Source organism: Candoia aspera, chromosome 13 (assembly GCF_035149785.1).
Source record: "Candoia aspera isolate rCanAsp1 chromosome 13, rCanAsp1.hap2, whole genome shotgun sequence".
Taxonomy (NCBI): Eukaryota; Metazoa; Chordata; class Lepidosauria; order Squamata; family Boidae; genus Candoia; species Candoia aspera.
In genome coordinates, this window is record NC_086165.1 from 20,994,270 (window position 1) to 21,009,944 (window position 15,675).

The window sequence follows — 15,675 nt, forward strand, 5'->3', positions numbered from 1 at the left end:
CTCTGATTCTGCTTTGCGTCCCTTTGCCCACACCACAGAGTGTCCTTAAACTGAATTGACCAAATTGGAGAGAACATGTCACAATTTTTGAAAGCTGAACAAAGGCCAGTGGGAAAAAGCCCCAGTTGACTGTTGAGAGGAGGGGATTGCTGCACAATGGCTAAATCTGAAGCAGGCTTTGATAATTTAAGTGGTTTAAAGCATAACAAAGTTATTCTATAATGTACTATTTAATTAAATTCCTGTTTTCCACACTCATTATACATCAAGCTGACAACTGAAACCCTTTAATCTAACGCAGACAGCTATTTAGGCTTCTTTCATTGTAATTCACAGCTCGGCTTCATCCCCTCCACTTCAGCTGCACTGCAAAGAACATCTTTTCATCAAATGTGGTCCCTCTGGAACCGTTCCAAATGGGTTTACTTTTTAGCCCAATGTGGTTCCTTGTGGTATGGGAGAAGCTGGGGATTTTCGTTTGGTCTGTTTCAGTGAGACGAAAAGTGTTTCATTTTCCTGTTGGGATAATTTGCAAGTTAGTAAATAACCATGTCTGTAACTTTCATTATACTAAAAAGACTCTCTACATCTCACGATCGTGTGCACCCTGACAAGATGCAATTTCAGGTGGCATCTTTCAAATGTTTTATGAGCAAAGAATTCCTAGTGGGCTGAAGGCCGTGCAATGAATTGGCACGCTGTTTGAAAAATTGACTTCAAGGGATTGCTCTCACACATTTAAATCTTAAAACTTCAGCTCAGAGTAAGGGCACATGAAACAGCCAGGGCCATCTGATTCCAAGATAGAAACACCAACCAGTTACTTATTTTTGAGACAGAGGCAGGGTGGGACAATTTAATCATCCCCCCTCCCATCTGCAAATAGCATATTGGTGGGAGATTTTGGCAAACGGAGCAGGGAAGAGAATGCTAAGAGAATCCAGGAATTCTAAACCATATCTAGTTTGGTTTTATTTTAATCCAAGTCCTTGCAGTCATCTCACCACTAAAATACGAAATCTGAGTGAAAGTCTTGATATGCCATCTCTTGGATTTCTTTCTTTGTGTATTTGCTACTACCAGGAAAGGTAGCCAGAGAAGGACCAGCACTAAGCATGTTCTGCCTGTATCTTGTCTAAGTTAAAGTTGGTTTGGGTTTTGCTTGCCATTTTACCCATTTATTTTCCCTTCAGTTCTTGAGGTAGTGACATCTTGCACTGTATTTGAAGTGCTAATGTTGATTGTAGGTTCTCCCCCCGCCCCAAGATGTGCACTTAAACTGCCAAGAAAATGAGTGATTGATGGCAGGTACAACAACTGGTTGTGTCAAGGCTCTGTCAAGTCATTGTTATCAAACCTACTTAACAGAGTCCCTCCAATATCTTTTGGAGCATCCAGTGAAAAGCTATTCTCTGCTAGCATCTCTTTAACAACCGAATGCTTAATACTTTGTGTCTGAGTTCCAGACTGGAAAATATCCTTTTGTTTAGTGTAAATGAATAGTGAGATGTCTGATTAATGCATAAGAGGCTACGGGAGATCTTTGGACCTGTACTTATAAAACATTATTAAACACTGAAATGAAAATCACTCTGTTGTTCGGTTAACAGTGTGCTTTTTATAGCTACTCGTTCAACAGATGCATCTTACCACTAAAGCACTTTATGAACTCCTGCATGTGGGGTTTTTGTTCTCTACATCTACAGCATTCTTACATTTAATGTTAAAAATCCATCATTTCAAACCCATGCAAATTGTGTTTTTCTTGTAATAAAAAGAAAACTACACTTCCATTGACATGTTGCTACAGTACATGTGCAGTGAAAAACAAAGGCACTTAGTTACCTCTTTGTTATGTGATATTACTGTTTCCCCCAATACATCCTATTTCTCTGTCTCTCTAATAATGAAATATTTGCAAACTCAGTCTAAAAACATAAGACTAGTTGCTTTCCATCTTAAGGTCTATACATGTGGTCCATTTTTGTAAAGTGAAGATATATTCCCATACCTTAGTTTACTGCAAGACATAAAAGTTGGTGATTTCTAGATTCCAAGAGGTAAAAAGAGCAAATGCTTCTCTGACTCAGGCTCAACTCCTGTTGAACTTTGTGCACACATCCATGGAGCTTTTTTTGCCATGGTATGGAGGAGGTTTTCTCTTGCCTCCTTCCAAACTCATTGACTTCCCAGTCTAGCCTACAGCCTACATAGAGAGACTTACCTAAATCAGGGCAATGAATGGGAAGGGTCCTACAGAGTTAGTTGGGGAAAGCAGATTTACTCTCTGTTGAGTCATGACTGAACCAACTCAATGGAAACGAGATAGTGGGACAATCACTGTTTTTTACTTTCTTTTTGTGTCACTAAATAGATTTCAGTCCTAGCTCCTGAAAATAAAAATATGCATCTCCGTGTTATGGTATACATTAAGTATATTCAACCATTTCTTTCTCTTCTTGATCTGTAGGTTGTTAAAGGCCTTACTTATTTATGGAGCTTAAAAATTTTACATAGAGGTGAGTTGTACATTTGTTCTTTCATGTTTCAACTGAATGTCATGATTTGGGCTAATTTCAGGAGAGGAGTCTTAAAATCTTAAAGATTAGCCAGCCTGTGGTGAAATTTAAAGCAACAGACTCTTCAGCTCAGTGAAGATCTGCTTGGATAACGGTTTACACGTAGACTGGGTTGCGATTCAAAAACAAAGGTTTCAAGATAGTTCTTTTATGAGATTTCATTTTTTTCATGCATTTGGAATATTCAGTATTGCAAATATAGCCCATGAAATAATAAAATGAGTTTGTTTTTGTCCCCTGGTGTCCCCCTGGAGCTTCTCTGGTTCAGAGCTGCTTCTCTGGAGCTGGATTGCATCCTTATCTTGCCAGACTTCTTTCTGGAAGGTGACCTTTTGTTGGAGTCCCCAGTTGCTTCGTATGCCTGGTCAAATGGTCTGGTGTATGAATGAACAGATCTTTTTTGCTGAGGGTTCATCTTTATAGGGAATGCATACTTCTTCTGTTAGCTGCTGAAACATGTAGATTTTGGCACCATGGAAGTGAAAAATGTTCAGTCTAGAGCATTTTCCCAAGAAGAGAGAGAACCACCTAATTTGCGTAAGAGATTTTTTTGTACCTTGCCCTTGTAGCCAATCTCTCTAGAAAAAGCAGACAGACCGGGACAGCAGTCTGGACACTATTGGGGAAGGGAAAAAGCATTGTGTTGCTGCTTATTATGAGCTCTTGGTAATTTGCATTTCTCATTGGGGATGTATTGCACAGGTTCCTTGAACTCTGGAATTCTGTGCTCTGCTGGTGGGGTGTGCAGAACATTTCATTTTTGAATTGTTTCAGATGACCTTCCAGACTGCTCAAGGCAGGATGGTTGCAAAGTTTCACGCTTGAAACAGTTCAGGATTAAACATTTTGCACGCCCCTCCTTATGCGTACAAGATGAAGAGAGTCTGGTTTTTAAAGATTATTTTGGGGAGAATAGATTGTGTTTCCTAAATAAATCAGTTGATATGTTTTTGTAATTGATGGCCTGAGTCTTGCTGACAGTTCAAGTGATGGCAAGGAAAGAGCTCCCACGTTACGTTTATCTCATTGGCCAGTAGAAATAGCGCAGAGGGAGGTAGAATAAAAAGGCAACTTTTCTTCCTTCCTAAGGCTTATTTTATTCATTTGTTAAATTTGTATTCCACATTTCCTCCAGGAGCTCAAGGTGGCCTATCTAATGTTCCCACCTTGTTTGTAAATTTTTGTCTGATCTTTGTGAAGAAATCTTGATTGTGACATCTTTCCTGGTCTTCTCTTCTTGATGTTGGAAATCTGAGTTTGGTGATCATATGTATTTCTTGCTACCCACGTTTTTACCTTTTGCCTTTCCTTGGCTTGTTCTGAAAGCTATTTGGGTCTTTTCCTCTGTGAAATGTTGGGAACATTTTCCCCCACAGCCATTATCGTTATATCACTTATCTCATAACTCCTCAAGCTCCCCGTTGCATACAATAAGCAGATTGAACTGTCCCTTTCATTGATCCCATTCAAACTATATGTTCCCAAGTCATACTTCATTGATATATCTACTCTCTTTAATTTTTAAATTTAATTGTTATATTTGACACTAACAATTCAAGGTCTGTTCCACGTTATCAAGTGATATCAATATTATCATTTTGGACAACTGGATTGCACTCCTGTTTCCTGTTCTGTCATATGTTCTATTCTGATGTCATCCTTCTGGTCATAGCCATCTATGGAGCCTCTGTTTTTAGTGTTTGAAGCAGGTGTTCGCAGCAATAAGGAATTCTCTTTGCAAAACTATTAACCCACTTTCTGTATTATTGTGTTTACTGAATTGAATTCTCCCTGTAATTGCAGGTTTCTTCATTTCTCCAGTTTATGCATTCCAGTTACCCATTAGTAGAATTAACGTCCCTTCCTGATGTTGCATCTAACATCTCTTATAATTTGCCATAGAATTCCTCAATGTCTTCCTTCATTTTGTAGGTGCATTGATTTGTATAGCATTGATGTTTACTTGATAACTAATTCTGACAAATATGTTCTTGCAGCTTTATTTATTTATTTATTACTTATTCAAATTTCTATCACCGCTCATCTCCCCCCAAAAAGGAGGACTCTGGGTGTTTTACAATAAAATTGACCATTTAAACCCATCAGCATATAAATTACAAAGCAAACAACTGACACAATAAAATAATAAATATAAATATAAAATCCAAGTAGCAAAGATTACATTTGGTAGGGAGGACTATACAGCACCAGCCACCCCCAGGAAGAGCTATTGCTCTTCTCATCCCAGGCGAGGTGGCAGAACCAGATTTTCAGATACTTCCAGAAGGCCAGGAGTGAAGGGGCCCGCCTCACCTCCAGGGGCAGAATGTTCCACAGGGCGGGCATCACTGCAGAGAAGGCCCGCCTCCTGGACTCCGCCAAGTGGAATTCCCTCACTGTTGGGGTCTGTAGCATGCCCTCTCTGTGTGATCAGGTGGGACAGGTCAATGTTATGGGGATGAGATGGTCCCTCAGGTAACCTGGCCCCATGCCATGTAGAGCTTTTTAAAAATTGGATTATAGATAAACACATATTTGGCGTGCCCTTTTTGAGTGTTATTGCCACTTCATTCCTTTTTACGGACTCATGCCCTGAATAGTTTATCTTGTAGTGATCTGAGTTTAAATGGCCCATTCCAGTCCATTTATTCCTCAGATATCCAATTTGGTACATTTCATTTCTACTTTGACCATTTCAAGCTTTCCAAGGTTCATGCTTCTCAGATTCCACGTTCCAACTGTATGTGTCCTTGTAAAGCAAGGAATTCCTTTTTCAGTCCAGGCGCCATCATTGACCAGGCTTCCTTGCAGCTTTGGCTGGACCATGTATCACCTCCAGATCTATTCACAAAAGTTCTACATTCTTCTCTCGTAATTAGAGGAGTGTCTTTCAATCTGTGTCCACATCATGTAAATGTTACAGCCATGCTTTGTCATTGTTGCCTTCTGGGTTTCCTTTGGAGATTCTTATTCTAGGTGAATTGATGTCCTTCCTGCCTGCAGAGCCCTACCTACCCTCACCTTCTTAATGGACTGCTCTTGGCCTCTGCCCCTCCTTTTGACCTTCTGTCAGCCCTCCAGGGTAGACCAAGCTTGGAAGTCGAAGACACCCAAGCTAGTATTACTTTTATTATAAGTTTATAGTAAGAGAATCTTGCAAGTCTGAATGTGTTAAGCCCCTCCCTCCCTTTTTCTTCATGAGACCTAGGGAGGGTCAAGTCTGAGATGCTTTCTCAAATTACATTCTGCCTAAGATTTCCTTTATCTGACCATTGTCTTCATTGCATCTCTTCCTTCTGTTCCTCAAGGTGATTCCTTCTGCCCATTATATCTTCCCATCACGTGTGTGACCCCATCAGGGGCTCCCATTCCCACTGACATGGCATTCAGGGCTATTGGAGCCACTGAGACCTCCCACCACATCAGTATTGGATGAAACACTTTAAAATATATTTTAAATAATGCTATATAAAAATGCCAGAAATAATGCAATGTGATTATCAAAAGGCTCAACAAAGGTAGCTGCTGCTTTATCATTGGTAGATGTCCTAGTCAGCAGATATTTAGTAATCCTAATTACTAAATTCAACTAATAAAAAATAGAATAATATCTAATGGTCCCTCATAAATTAACTTTCCCATAGTTTATAACAACCTAAATGATAACTTCAGTAAGTTTATTACAGTTCAAATAAAGAGTAAAAGAAGAACATTCTATCTGAACATTATCTGAGTTTGTAGAAGATTAAAGGTAAATTTTTCCAATAATTATTCAACGATTAAGTTCTTATGTGCTTGGTCATAGATTTGTGGCAAACACACACGCACACACGCTAATATTTATAAGTACAGTTTTTCCTAATCAGCAAGTGCTGAATATATGAAACGGGGCTTCACTGCAGTAGCTCCCACCCTCTGGAACACTGTCTGAGACAGGCCCCCTCGCTCCTGGACTTCCTTAAAAAACTAAAAACCTGGTTTTGCCAGCACGCCTGGAACAGGAAGGGGAATAGTCTTTCCTGGGGATGGCTAGCACCCTAGAATGGCCCAAGAATGGCCTTTTTACTCACGGACTGATAGAGAACATTTAGCCATCTGGATTTTATCATATTTTATATTTTTATTGTTTATTTATATTCATATTCACCTGGTTCGCCACCTTCCTCCAGGGCCGGTCCCAATCGGTGGTGGTAGGAGAGGAGAGATCTGCCCCTCAACCCCTCCTTTGTGGGGTGCTGCAGGGTTCGGTTCTCTCTCCTCTCCTATTCAACATCTACGTGAAACCGCTGGGCGAGATCATCCCTCACCACAGGATGAGGTATCATCAATATGCCGATGATACTCAGTTATGTATCTCCATCCCGGGTGAGGTAAGTGATGCTGTGACTGCCCTCTCTTGGTGCCTGGGGGCTGTGGGGGTATGGATGGGGGATCAACAGGCTTCAGCTTAACCCTGGTAAGACGGAGGGGCTGTGGGTTGATGGCTCTTCTGTATCTGGGACTTTGTCATCTTTGGTTCTGGATGGGGTTGCACTGCCCCATTCAGACCCAGTGCAGAACCAGGGGGTCCTTCTGGACTCACAACTCCTGCTCAAAGAGCAGGTGGCAGTCGTGGCCAGAAGGGCCTTTGCACAACTTCGTGTTGTGTGCCAGTTGCGCCTGTTCCTGGATTGAGATGCCCTCCAGAGAGTCACTCGTGCCCTGGTCATCTCCCACATAGACTATTGCAATGTGCTCTACATTGGGCTACCCTTGAAGAATATCCAGAAGCTTCAGCTGGTCTGGAATGTAGCCATGTGGGCAGTTATTGGTGCCCCAAGATCGGCACATGTGACACCACTGCTGCGCAAGCTGCACTGGGTGCCAGTTTGCTTCCGGGTCCAATTCAAGGTGTTGGTTATGACCTTTAAAGCCCTACATGGCATGGGGCCAGGTTACCTGAGGGACCGTCTCATCCCCATTACATCAACCTGTCCCACCCGGTCATGCAGAGAGGGCATGTTGCGGACTCCATCGGTAAGGGAATTCTACTTGACGGAGTCCAGGAGGCGGGCCTTCTCTGCTGTGGCGTCCACCCTCTGGAACATCCTGCCCCCGGAGGTGAGGCAGGCCCCTTCGCTCCTGGCCTTCTGGAAGAGTTTGAAGACCTGGTTCTGTCACCTCGCCTGGGCTGGGAAGAGCAGTAGTTCTTCCTGGGGGTAGCTGGTCCCGTAGTGCCCTCACTAACCGAATGAGATGATTTTATATTTATTTACTTTCTATTTATATTGGTTATTTGTATGATAATTTATATCTTTTATAGTTTTAACTTCCAATTTTATTGTAAACCATCTGGAGTCCACCTTCGGGGGAAATGGGCAGTAACAGAAATTTGATAAATAAATAAATATTGTATTTGTAATTGCATTGAATTTTAAACTTTGCTTTTATTGTAAACCACCCAGAGTCCCTCCTTGTGGGAGAGATGGATGGTGATAAAATTAGATAGACAGACAGACAGACAGACAGGGTGTTTGTGTGTGTGTGTGTGTGTGTATTCCCTTGTCCTGACAGTCCCTCCAGCAAAACCCTGAAATTGATTTTTGAATTTGTGATTGTTTATTTGGCATGTTCAGCCAAATATGAACCACTTTTAAAGTTGCCTTCTTTTTTTTACAGTATTTAAAGAGACAGATGTAAATGGATCTAGTTGCCAAATTGAAGCCCAAGTCTTCATTTTCATTTTCGTTTTCATTTTCGCTCCCAGATTCCTATAAGAGAATTCTGGCTGACCATGTCTGTTTCCAGCCAGCTTTTCCCCTCCCTCCCCAATCAAGGGGAGCAATTGTTTGTTGCTCTGTGATTTTTCCACTGAAGGAATTTACAAGTAGAACCAGAATGACAGGCTAGGTTGACCTTGGGATGCAAGCACTGGGACCCCACAATGTCCACATGGGCCACCTTTGACATCCACTTGGCTCCAAGCCCCATGTTGTTATGTCAAAGTGCTGATAAAATGCTCTCAAATGTCAAACATGCCCATAGGAGGACCTTTAATGTAAATCTTCAATTGCTTTTTTGGGTCTGAGAACAAATTAATTCTGGAATTCTCTCTCTCAGTGGCCAATCCTTTTTCAATATTTGCATAACATTGACAAGAATTCATGCCTGGCTTTGCTTACTTTCTTCTCCATTCCCCATTCCCTTTCATATCACACATCCTCCAAGGCTGGAGGCCAGACAGTGCTATATTCAGTCTTAAGTGCAGCCCCCAAACCCTGTAAGTTCATGATAATCCAATAAGAGTCGGCTGTATTTGCTATAAATCAGCGCTGTCTACATTTGTCCTGCCTTCGTTGCTTTTTCCAACACAGACGTGAAGCCCTCCAATATGTTGGTCAACACGAGAGGCCAGGTCAAGTTATGTGACTTTGGAGTGAGTACCCAGGTATGTTCATGTGTTCCTTGGTTGTCCTACCCTCTTAACTCTGCTTTCCAAACTGGCCGTGAGACAAATGGACTCTGCTCCACAGGCTTCCTCTGTTGGGAACATACAATTCATCCTTTTAATCTCCTGGTGACTTTTCTTCATCAGAATATGATTGTTCATTGTTTAATGACAGTAAAAACTGCTGATATTGTAATTACTACTTACAAATAGCAAACTTCATTGATATGCAGCTTGGCTCTGAAAGCGCTTGGACCAAACAAAAGGAAGGGCAGAACAAGAGGAGTGTCTGGGGAGACTGACTGGCCCATAGTAAAAATTAATATTGGGAGCAACAATGGTGGTGGGCTTTAACAATGTGCAGCACAAATTTTAATTAATTTCCATTTGGGGCTTCCCTTGAGAACCTTGCATGAGACTGACCCTCAAGCTCGCTGCGATGTTGAATTGAATTGCAGCCACCTTCCCTCCCAGCCAAACATGAGGACCAAAGAGAAGGTCACCGCTGCATTATATGTTGTCAGAATCTGTTGTCCCTCCAGCGTATTTAGTGTTCATTCCAGCCTGATAATCAAGGTGGCTTTATTCACATCTTGGGCCCAGCTGACAGTGGAAGGAGGAGGAGGAGGAGAAGTGTTTGAATGTGCTGGATTCCCCCCCCCCTTCCAATGGGCATATCCAGCTGCTTGGTAGGGCACTAAATACTCGAAGCATCCTTCTTCAGTTTTTACAGTTGTCTTTGTCATCTGCCGTATTGTGGCTATTTTAAATTAGGACTCTCATTTGAAAGAAATGAAGGGGGCATTTTTAATGCCTTTGCTGGCAAATTTGTCCACTCTCCACTTTACATATTTTTTTCTGATTTATACATAGGAAGATTATAGGTTAAATGAAGAATAATTACCTGTTTTATTTATGCTTTATGTGGCACTAACAAGCTGTTTTGTCTGATAGCTGGTGAATTCCATAGCAAAGACGTACGTCGGGACAAATGCATATATGGCAGTAAGTAGATGTATGAAGAAACTTTGATTTAAACCAAAAACTTGTGATGGGCTCTTCAGTTTTGTCTTCTGATTAGTTTAAATACTAGTTCTTCGGCTACCAAGTGAGGAGGATCCATTTGATGCATAAAACATATGTGAAAATAAAATGGCATAGAAATGTATGATTAAGATCTTGGACTTGGACCCAAAAAATCAAGGGCACCTTCCTTTCAGCCCTGGAGCTCCCTAGTAGACTTCAGTGCAGTCCTTCTCTCTCAGCCCAACATATTCAGCCCCCTCCGCCATGTGTATGCTGAACCCTTGGAAAAAAGGGAGGGAATAGATGATAGATAGATAAATAGATAGATAGATAGATAGATAGATAGATAGATAGATAGATAGATAGATAGATAGATAGATAGATAGATAGATATAGATAGATATATATGATAGATAGATAGATAGATAGATAGATAGATAGATAGATAGATAGATGATAGATAGATAGATAGATAGATGATAGATAGATAGATAGATAGATGATAGATAGATAGATAGATAGATAGATAGATAGATAGATAGATAGATAGATAGATGATAGATAGATGATAGATAGATAGATAGATGATAGATAGATAGATGATAGATAGATGATAGATAGATGATAGATGATAGATAGATAGATAGATAGATAGATAGATAGATGATAGATAGATGATAGATAGATAGATAGATAGATGATAGATAGATAGATAGATAGATAGATAGATAGATAGATAGATAGATAGATAGATAGATGATAGATAGATAGATGATAGATAGATGATAGATAGATGATAGATAGATAGATAGATGATAGATAGATAGATAGATAGATGATAGATAGATAGATGATAAATAGATAGATAGATGATAGATAGATAGATAGATGATAGATAGATAGATAGATAGATAGATAGATAGATAGATAGATAGATGATAGATAGATAGATAGATAGATAGATGATAGATAGATAGATGATATAGATAGATGATATAGATAGATAGATGATAGATAGATGATAGATAGATAGATAGATAGATAGATAGATGATAGATAGATGATAGATAGATAGATAGATAGATGATAGATATAGATGATAGATAGATAGATAGATAGATAGATAGATAGATAGATGATAGATAGATAGATAGATAGATAGATAGATAGATAAGATAGATAGATAGATAGATAGATAGATAGATAATAGATAAGGCACACCAAGAAAATGTTTGCACCTGCGCATGACAAAGGCAGCAGCTCTCCCCATTCACCTGTAAAGTAAACAAATATAAATAAATAATCATCTGCCCAGCCCTTCTGCCACATTGGTTGTGTGTGTGCCTGGAGAAACGTGAGGCTCTCAGAATGAAGCAGCAGAGTCAGGGAGGCCCAGGGTACTTGGTCCACAAAGAACGTTGGGGGAGGTTCTCGCTGTGGCCTGAATCCTTAGTCTGGCCAGGGGGTCTAAGGAAACCACTTCCATCTCTGAAAGGCATCTTAATAGTGCTGGAAAGTGATATGGAAATAATGTGCACCAGAGTAACATGAAACCAAGGGTAGATTGTTCTAGCTTGCCTTCAGAAACTGACAGGTTGAAAAGGTATCTCATCTAGCCTCTGGGCCATGTAGATTGATTGATTGATTGATTTAATTTCTATAGCCACCCATCTCAGCAAGTGACTCTGGGCGGCAGATGGCTGACTGGAGAGGGGCTACTGGGACGGCAATTCTTGATGCCTCTCTAGCAAAGGTTCTGAGACTTCAGTCAGGAACATCGGAGCCTGAGGTCCGTGGTTAATCTAGTGAACGCCTCTGGATCTGGGACCTCAAGAGGACAGGCCCACCTTGGTGCTTAACTGATAGGCAGTATGTTCTTCAGTTGTAGGGGATGATGCGCTCTCGTGCCTGATCAACAGAGCTGTTGTTCTCCTCCTCTGTTGTGCAGACCCATTCCCTTCCTACTCTGGCACAGAGGAGAGTATTTAAGATGCTTCCAGGAAAGGGAATGAAAGGCTCCACATTGCAATACGTCATTATGCGGTTGCTTGGTTTGGGCTTAGATATTGTATGAACGTGGACAGTATGGTTTCTACACCATAGTTCATGGCTTAGTATGCTGTGTGAACACAGGTAACTGTGTTTTATTCATTGAAGCAGTTAAAAGCACTTGATGCCTGGTCCCAATCTGAATAACCTTTGGCCATGAATTGCATTTGGGCAAACTAACAAAGATGGTCTTTGTTGTCACTCTGGAAGCCTGTCGATGAGAACAGGTGATGGCGTCCATGCATCAGATGCAGTCACCATCTTCACAGGAGTGATGTCCATGCAGGAACTTGCTTGCCATTTATTTTCTGTCCAGAGAGGGACTCTTTCCATGTTTTCTTTTTGTGCAAGCGAGAATATGGGGAATCTCAGCTTAAAGTCCTCTCAGACACTTCCTTCTTACTTTTCTCATCATATATTTATCTTTTTCTGGTTTTTCTCTCTCTCTTTCTTTGCTAACTTTTTAAGTAAGGACAGTAGAATGAATAAAGAAGCTCAGATATATTGTCTTGGACTATCTACCTAAGTGTTTGCCCTAGCTTTGGACTCCAAAAGAGCAGGGGAGTGCTCTTCAGATGAGGAGAGATTTCAAATAATTTATTTTCTTCAGCTCCTCTTCTTGTTGGCCCTAAATAGCAGTAGTAATTAAATTGTATTATTTCTTTTAATGTACAAACCTCGATTACACATCCATTTCCCAGGTGTGCCTTAAAGAAATTACTTTTTTTTCATATTGTTTACGGATGACTGTGATGCATCCATCTGCTAATTGAAAAAGCAGAGGATTAAAGCTGTAAGATGTCTCTTCAGTTCTTCAGTTGTTAAATGTCCTTTGCATTTAACATAATTTGTTTCATAGAAGTTTTTTTTGGGGGGGAGGGTTGAATCTTGAAAGAAAAACATGTATGTCCCTTAGAGTGAAGTCGGAGAAGCAAACTGTATCCTATTCCATCTGGTGCCATCAGGTTGAGGTTGAAAGATGTAACTTTCCTGGAGGGTCCATGCCTACCTTGTTTTGTTCAGAGTACTGACATGGGACTGCAGAACTTCAAGGCTAGTTGACATTCTCTTCCTTGAGAACTTCGTAATCAAACCTCTCCAATAGTGCACTTGGCCTCCACCTGTGACCAGAAGTCCCTTCATGAAATGTATCCAAGGAGCTGCACATCCCAGAGGCATGCTTCTTTCTGCAGTTCTTTTACAGATACTGTATGAGCGAGGGGAAGCCCATGTGCCAACTGCTTCACAGCATCTGCTGTCAGACACCTCAAATGTTGGGTAGTCAACCTGCTGCTGCCTTGGATGTGAGCAACTTGAAAATGTTGCTTAAGAGGTCAAAAGTGCTTTTGCCAACCTTCTAGCCCTTCAGCAGAGCATCAGCAGTTGGCTTTAGGGAAAACGATGTCTAAGCAATGTGACTGTAAAATTGTCCCTGGGAGCTTGCTTCTTGGTTTGATTCTTTGCTTAAGGTTGTATTAAATTCTATTTTAAAAGATTCAGAACAGAACTCCTGAAAAACAGCTTCACATGTGAAACAAGGATGGCAAACCGATAGCAAGACCCACAGAGCAACTGTAGATAAACTTGCTATACCGTAGATTTCAGTCCAGGTATTTGGGAGATGGGGATGTGCCCACAGTTCTATTTTTAAGAAGAAAAAAGTCAAGCAGTTAAGTGGCAGAAAAATTCCCAGGCCTGGGTCAACTCCATGATCTTGTTACAGACAAATAAATATAGACCATGCATTCTGCAGCAAGCAGTTCAAAGTGATGCAAGGAAAGCTCTGCCTTGGATAAAATGTGCGGGGACAGAGCATGGATCCAAGGCATTTCTTACCCTCCCAGATGGGGTACATTTTGTAAGAAATACCTGAAATCTGATGAGACTTCCAACAAGACCACCAGAGCCTTGCTGGATTTTGGATGAGGGAATAGAAAGATGAAGCAGAAGTGGTTTGCCATTTCCCAGCTCTTGGCTGATGCAGGCCTCATTAGGATGTCTCTGCTTCCTTAACTTTTAACATCCTTAACTTTTCTAGTAAGCATAGTGGTCACCGCAGCAGACAGGGGAGGAAGCTGCAAGCCGAAGATCTTTGCAGCAGAGAGAGGTTGGACCTGGTTTCCAGGGTTTTTTGCCTGCAGCCATCGCAGCGCAGAGAGAGAGGGGAAGCCGTGCTGGGCCCTGCAGGCTGCCAGCTGTATCCCAGCAGGACCTGAGGAGGTCCAGATTTAGCCCTGCTAGTCACCTAAACTGTTCGGGATTCAGTGGATTCCCAACTGATTGGGAGCACTGAAGATGTTGCCTAGTCGGACAGTGAAATGTCTGCAAGCCAACCCCCAAGCTCAGAGAGCACTGAGGATGCCACAGTTCAACCCGGGGCTACAGAGATGCTCTTCTGTCGATTGGGATTCAGCTCTGGAGCGCCCTGCCCTGCCCTGATGTCTGTCCTGGCTCCTGCTTGGGAAGGTTTAAGCCTCCCTGTCATCTCAAAGGCAACAACTTAAAGGCCTTTCTGTTCAGTGTTTTTTACTTAACATTTACTTGGCGCTAAAAGCTCTTGACCTGGGATTAACAGCTGCAAGGACTTGTTTGTTGAGCACGTTGGACTGGCACTAATTTGGGCCCATTTGTTTTCCTCTAAAGGTTTCTGGGTTTTGTAGAAGTCAGGGAGGAGTTGTACAGGGTGCCTAAACTAGACAGGTGCATTAACAGCACAGTGGGAAGGAAGCTCTCGCCGCCTCGTTTTATTGTTGCATTTCACACTGCACTTGACCTCAGCAATACGCAGCCCAGCTTCTAAGTAAAGGAGTGATTGGCTATTTGGGGTCCCTTGCTGGCTCAAATGGTATTAACTGTCCCGTAATTGGTGTGAGGCAGGCCTCTTTGATTTGCAGGTTGCCATCCACATTAGCTCTGGAACGTTTAAATGAAAGCTGGATTCTTGCTTGCTTAATGCAGGCAGGCAATTACACCACCTGCTTGAGTTAGGGAGGCGGTGTGGGATTAGGCACATGATGAACAGAAGCAAGGAAATGAAGTTCTGAGTGGCTCAACATATTTTACTGTCATTGATCATCGCACATAGTTAAGTATACAGGTAGTCCTTGAGTTACAACTGCAATTGGGACCGGAATTGCCATCGCTAAGTGATGTAGTCATAAGGCACGACTCATGTGACCGCATCACTTAGTGACAGCAATCCAGGTAGTCCTGGTTGTTGTCATAACCCCAGACGTGTGGTCATTAAATGGGAAGCAGAGAGAGTCTCAGGGGAAAACTCTGGGGGTGCCACAGGGGTGCATGAGTTGTGGAAGTGGGCGCTGCTGTGCAGCACAAGCTCAGGAAGGCCATGGAAAGAGTGTGCTGGATGTATGCAAGCACAGGGGGAAGGAGGGCATGGTGCATGCAAGCGAAGAAAGGCGGGGGGGGAGACTTACCCAAGCGAGCTGTGACCTTCCCTGCCAGCTTCCCCGTTTGTTTGTGGTAATCACGTGACCGTGGGAAACCAACCGGTTGTAAGTGTGAGCTGGTTGCCAAGCACTCGAATTTTGTTCATGCGACCGTGGGGGTGCTGCAATGGCCAAAACTTCAAAG

The 15,675-nt window shown here is 41.9% G+C and overlaps 1 protein-coding gene across 4 annotated transcripts in view; it reads left to right on the top strand.

Annotated features, from left to right (window-relative positions):
* Window positions 1–15,675, top strand: part of MAP2K5 (mitogen-activated protein kinase kinase 5) — a 143,370-nt gene that overhangs the window by 51,652 nt on the left and 76,043 nt on the right. For all 4 annotated transcript variants that reach the window (XM_063314348.1, XM_063314346.1, XM_063314345.1 and 1 more), the window contains exons 13-15: window positions 2,471–2,519; window positions 8,933–9,006; window positions 9,961–10,011. In XM_063314348.1, the coding sequence (XP_063170418.1) occupies window positions 2,471–2,519; window positions 8,933–9,006; window positions 9,961–10,011 (174 nt within the window). The remainder of the gene's footprint in view (window positions 1–2,470; window positions 2,520–8,932; window positions 9,007–9,960; window positions 10,012–15,675) is intronic.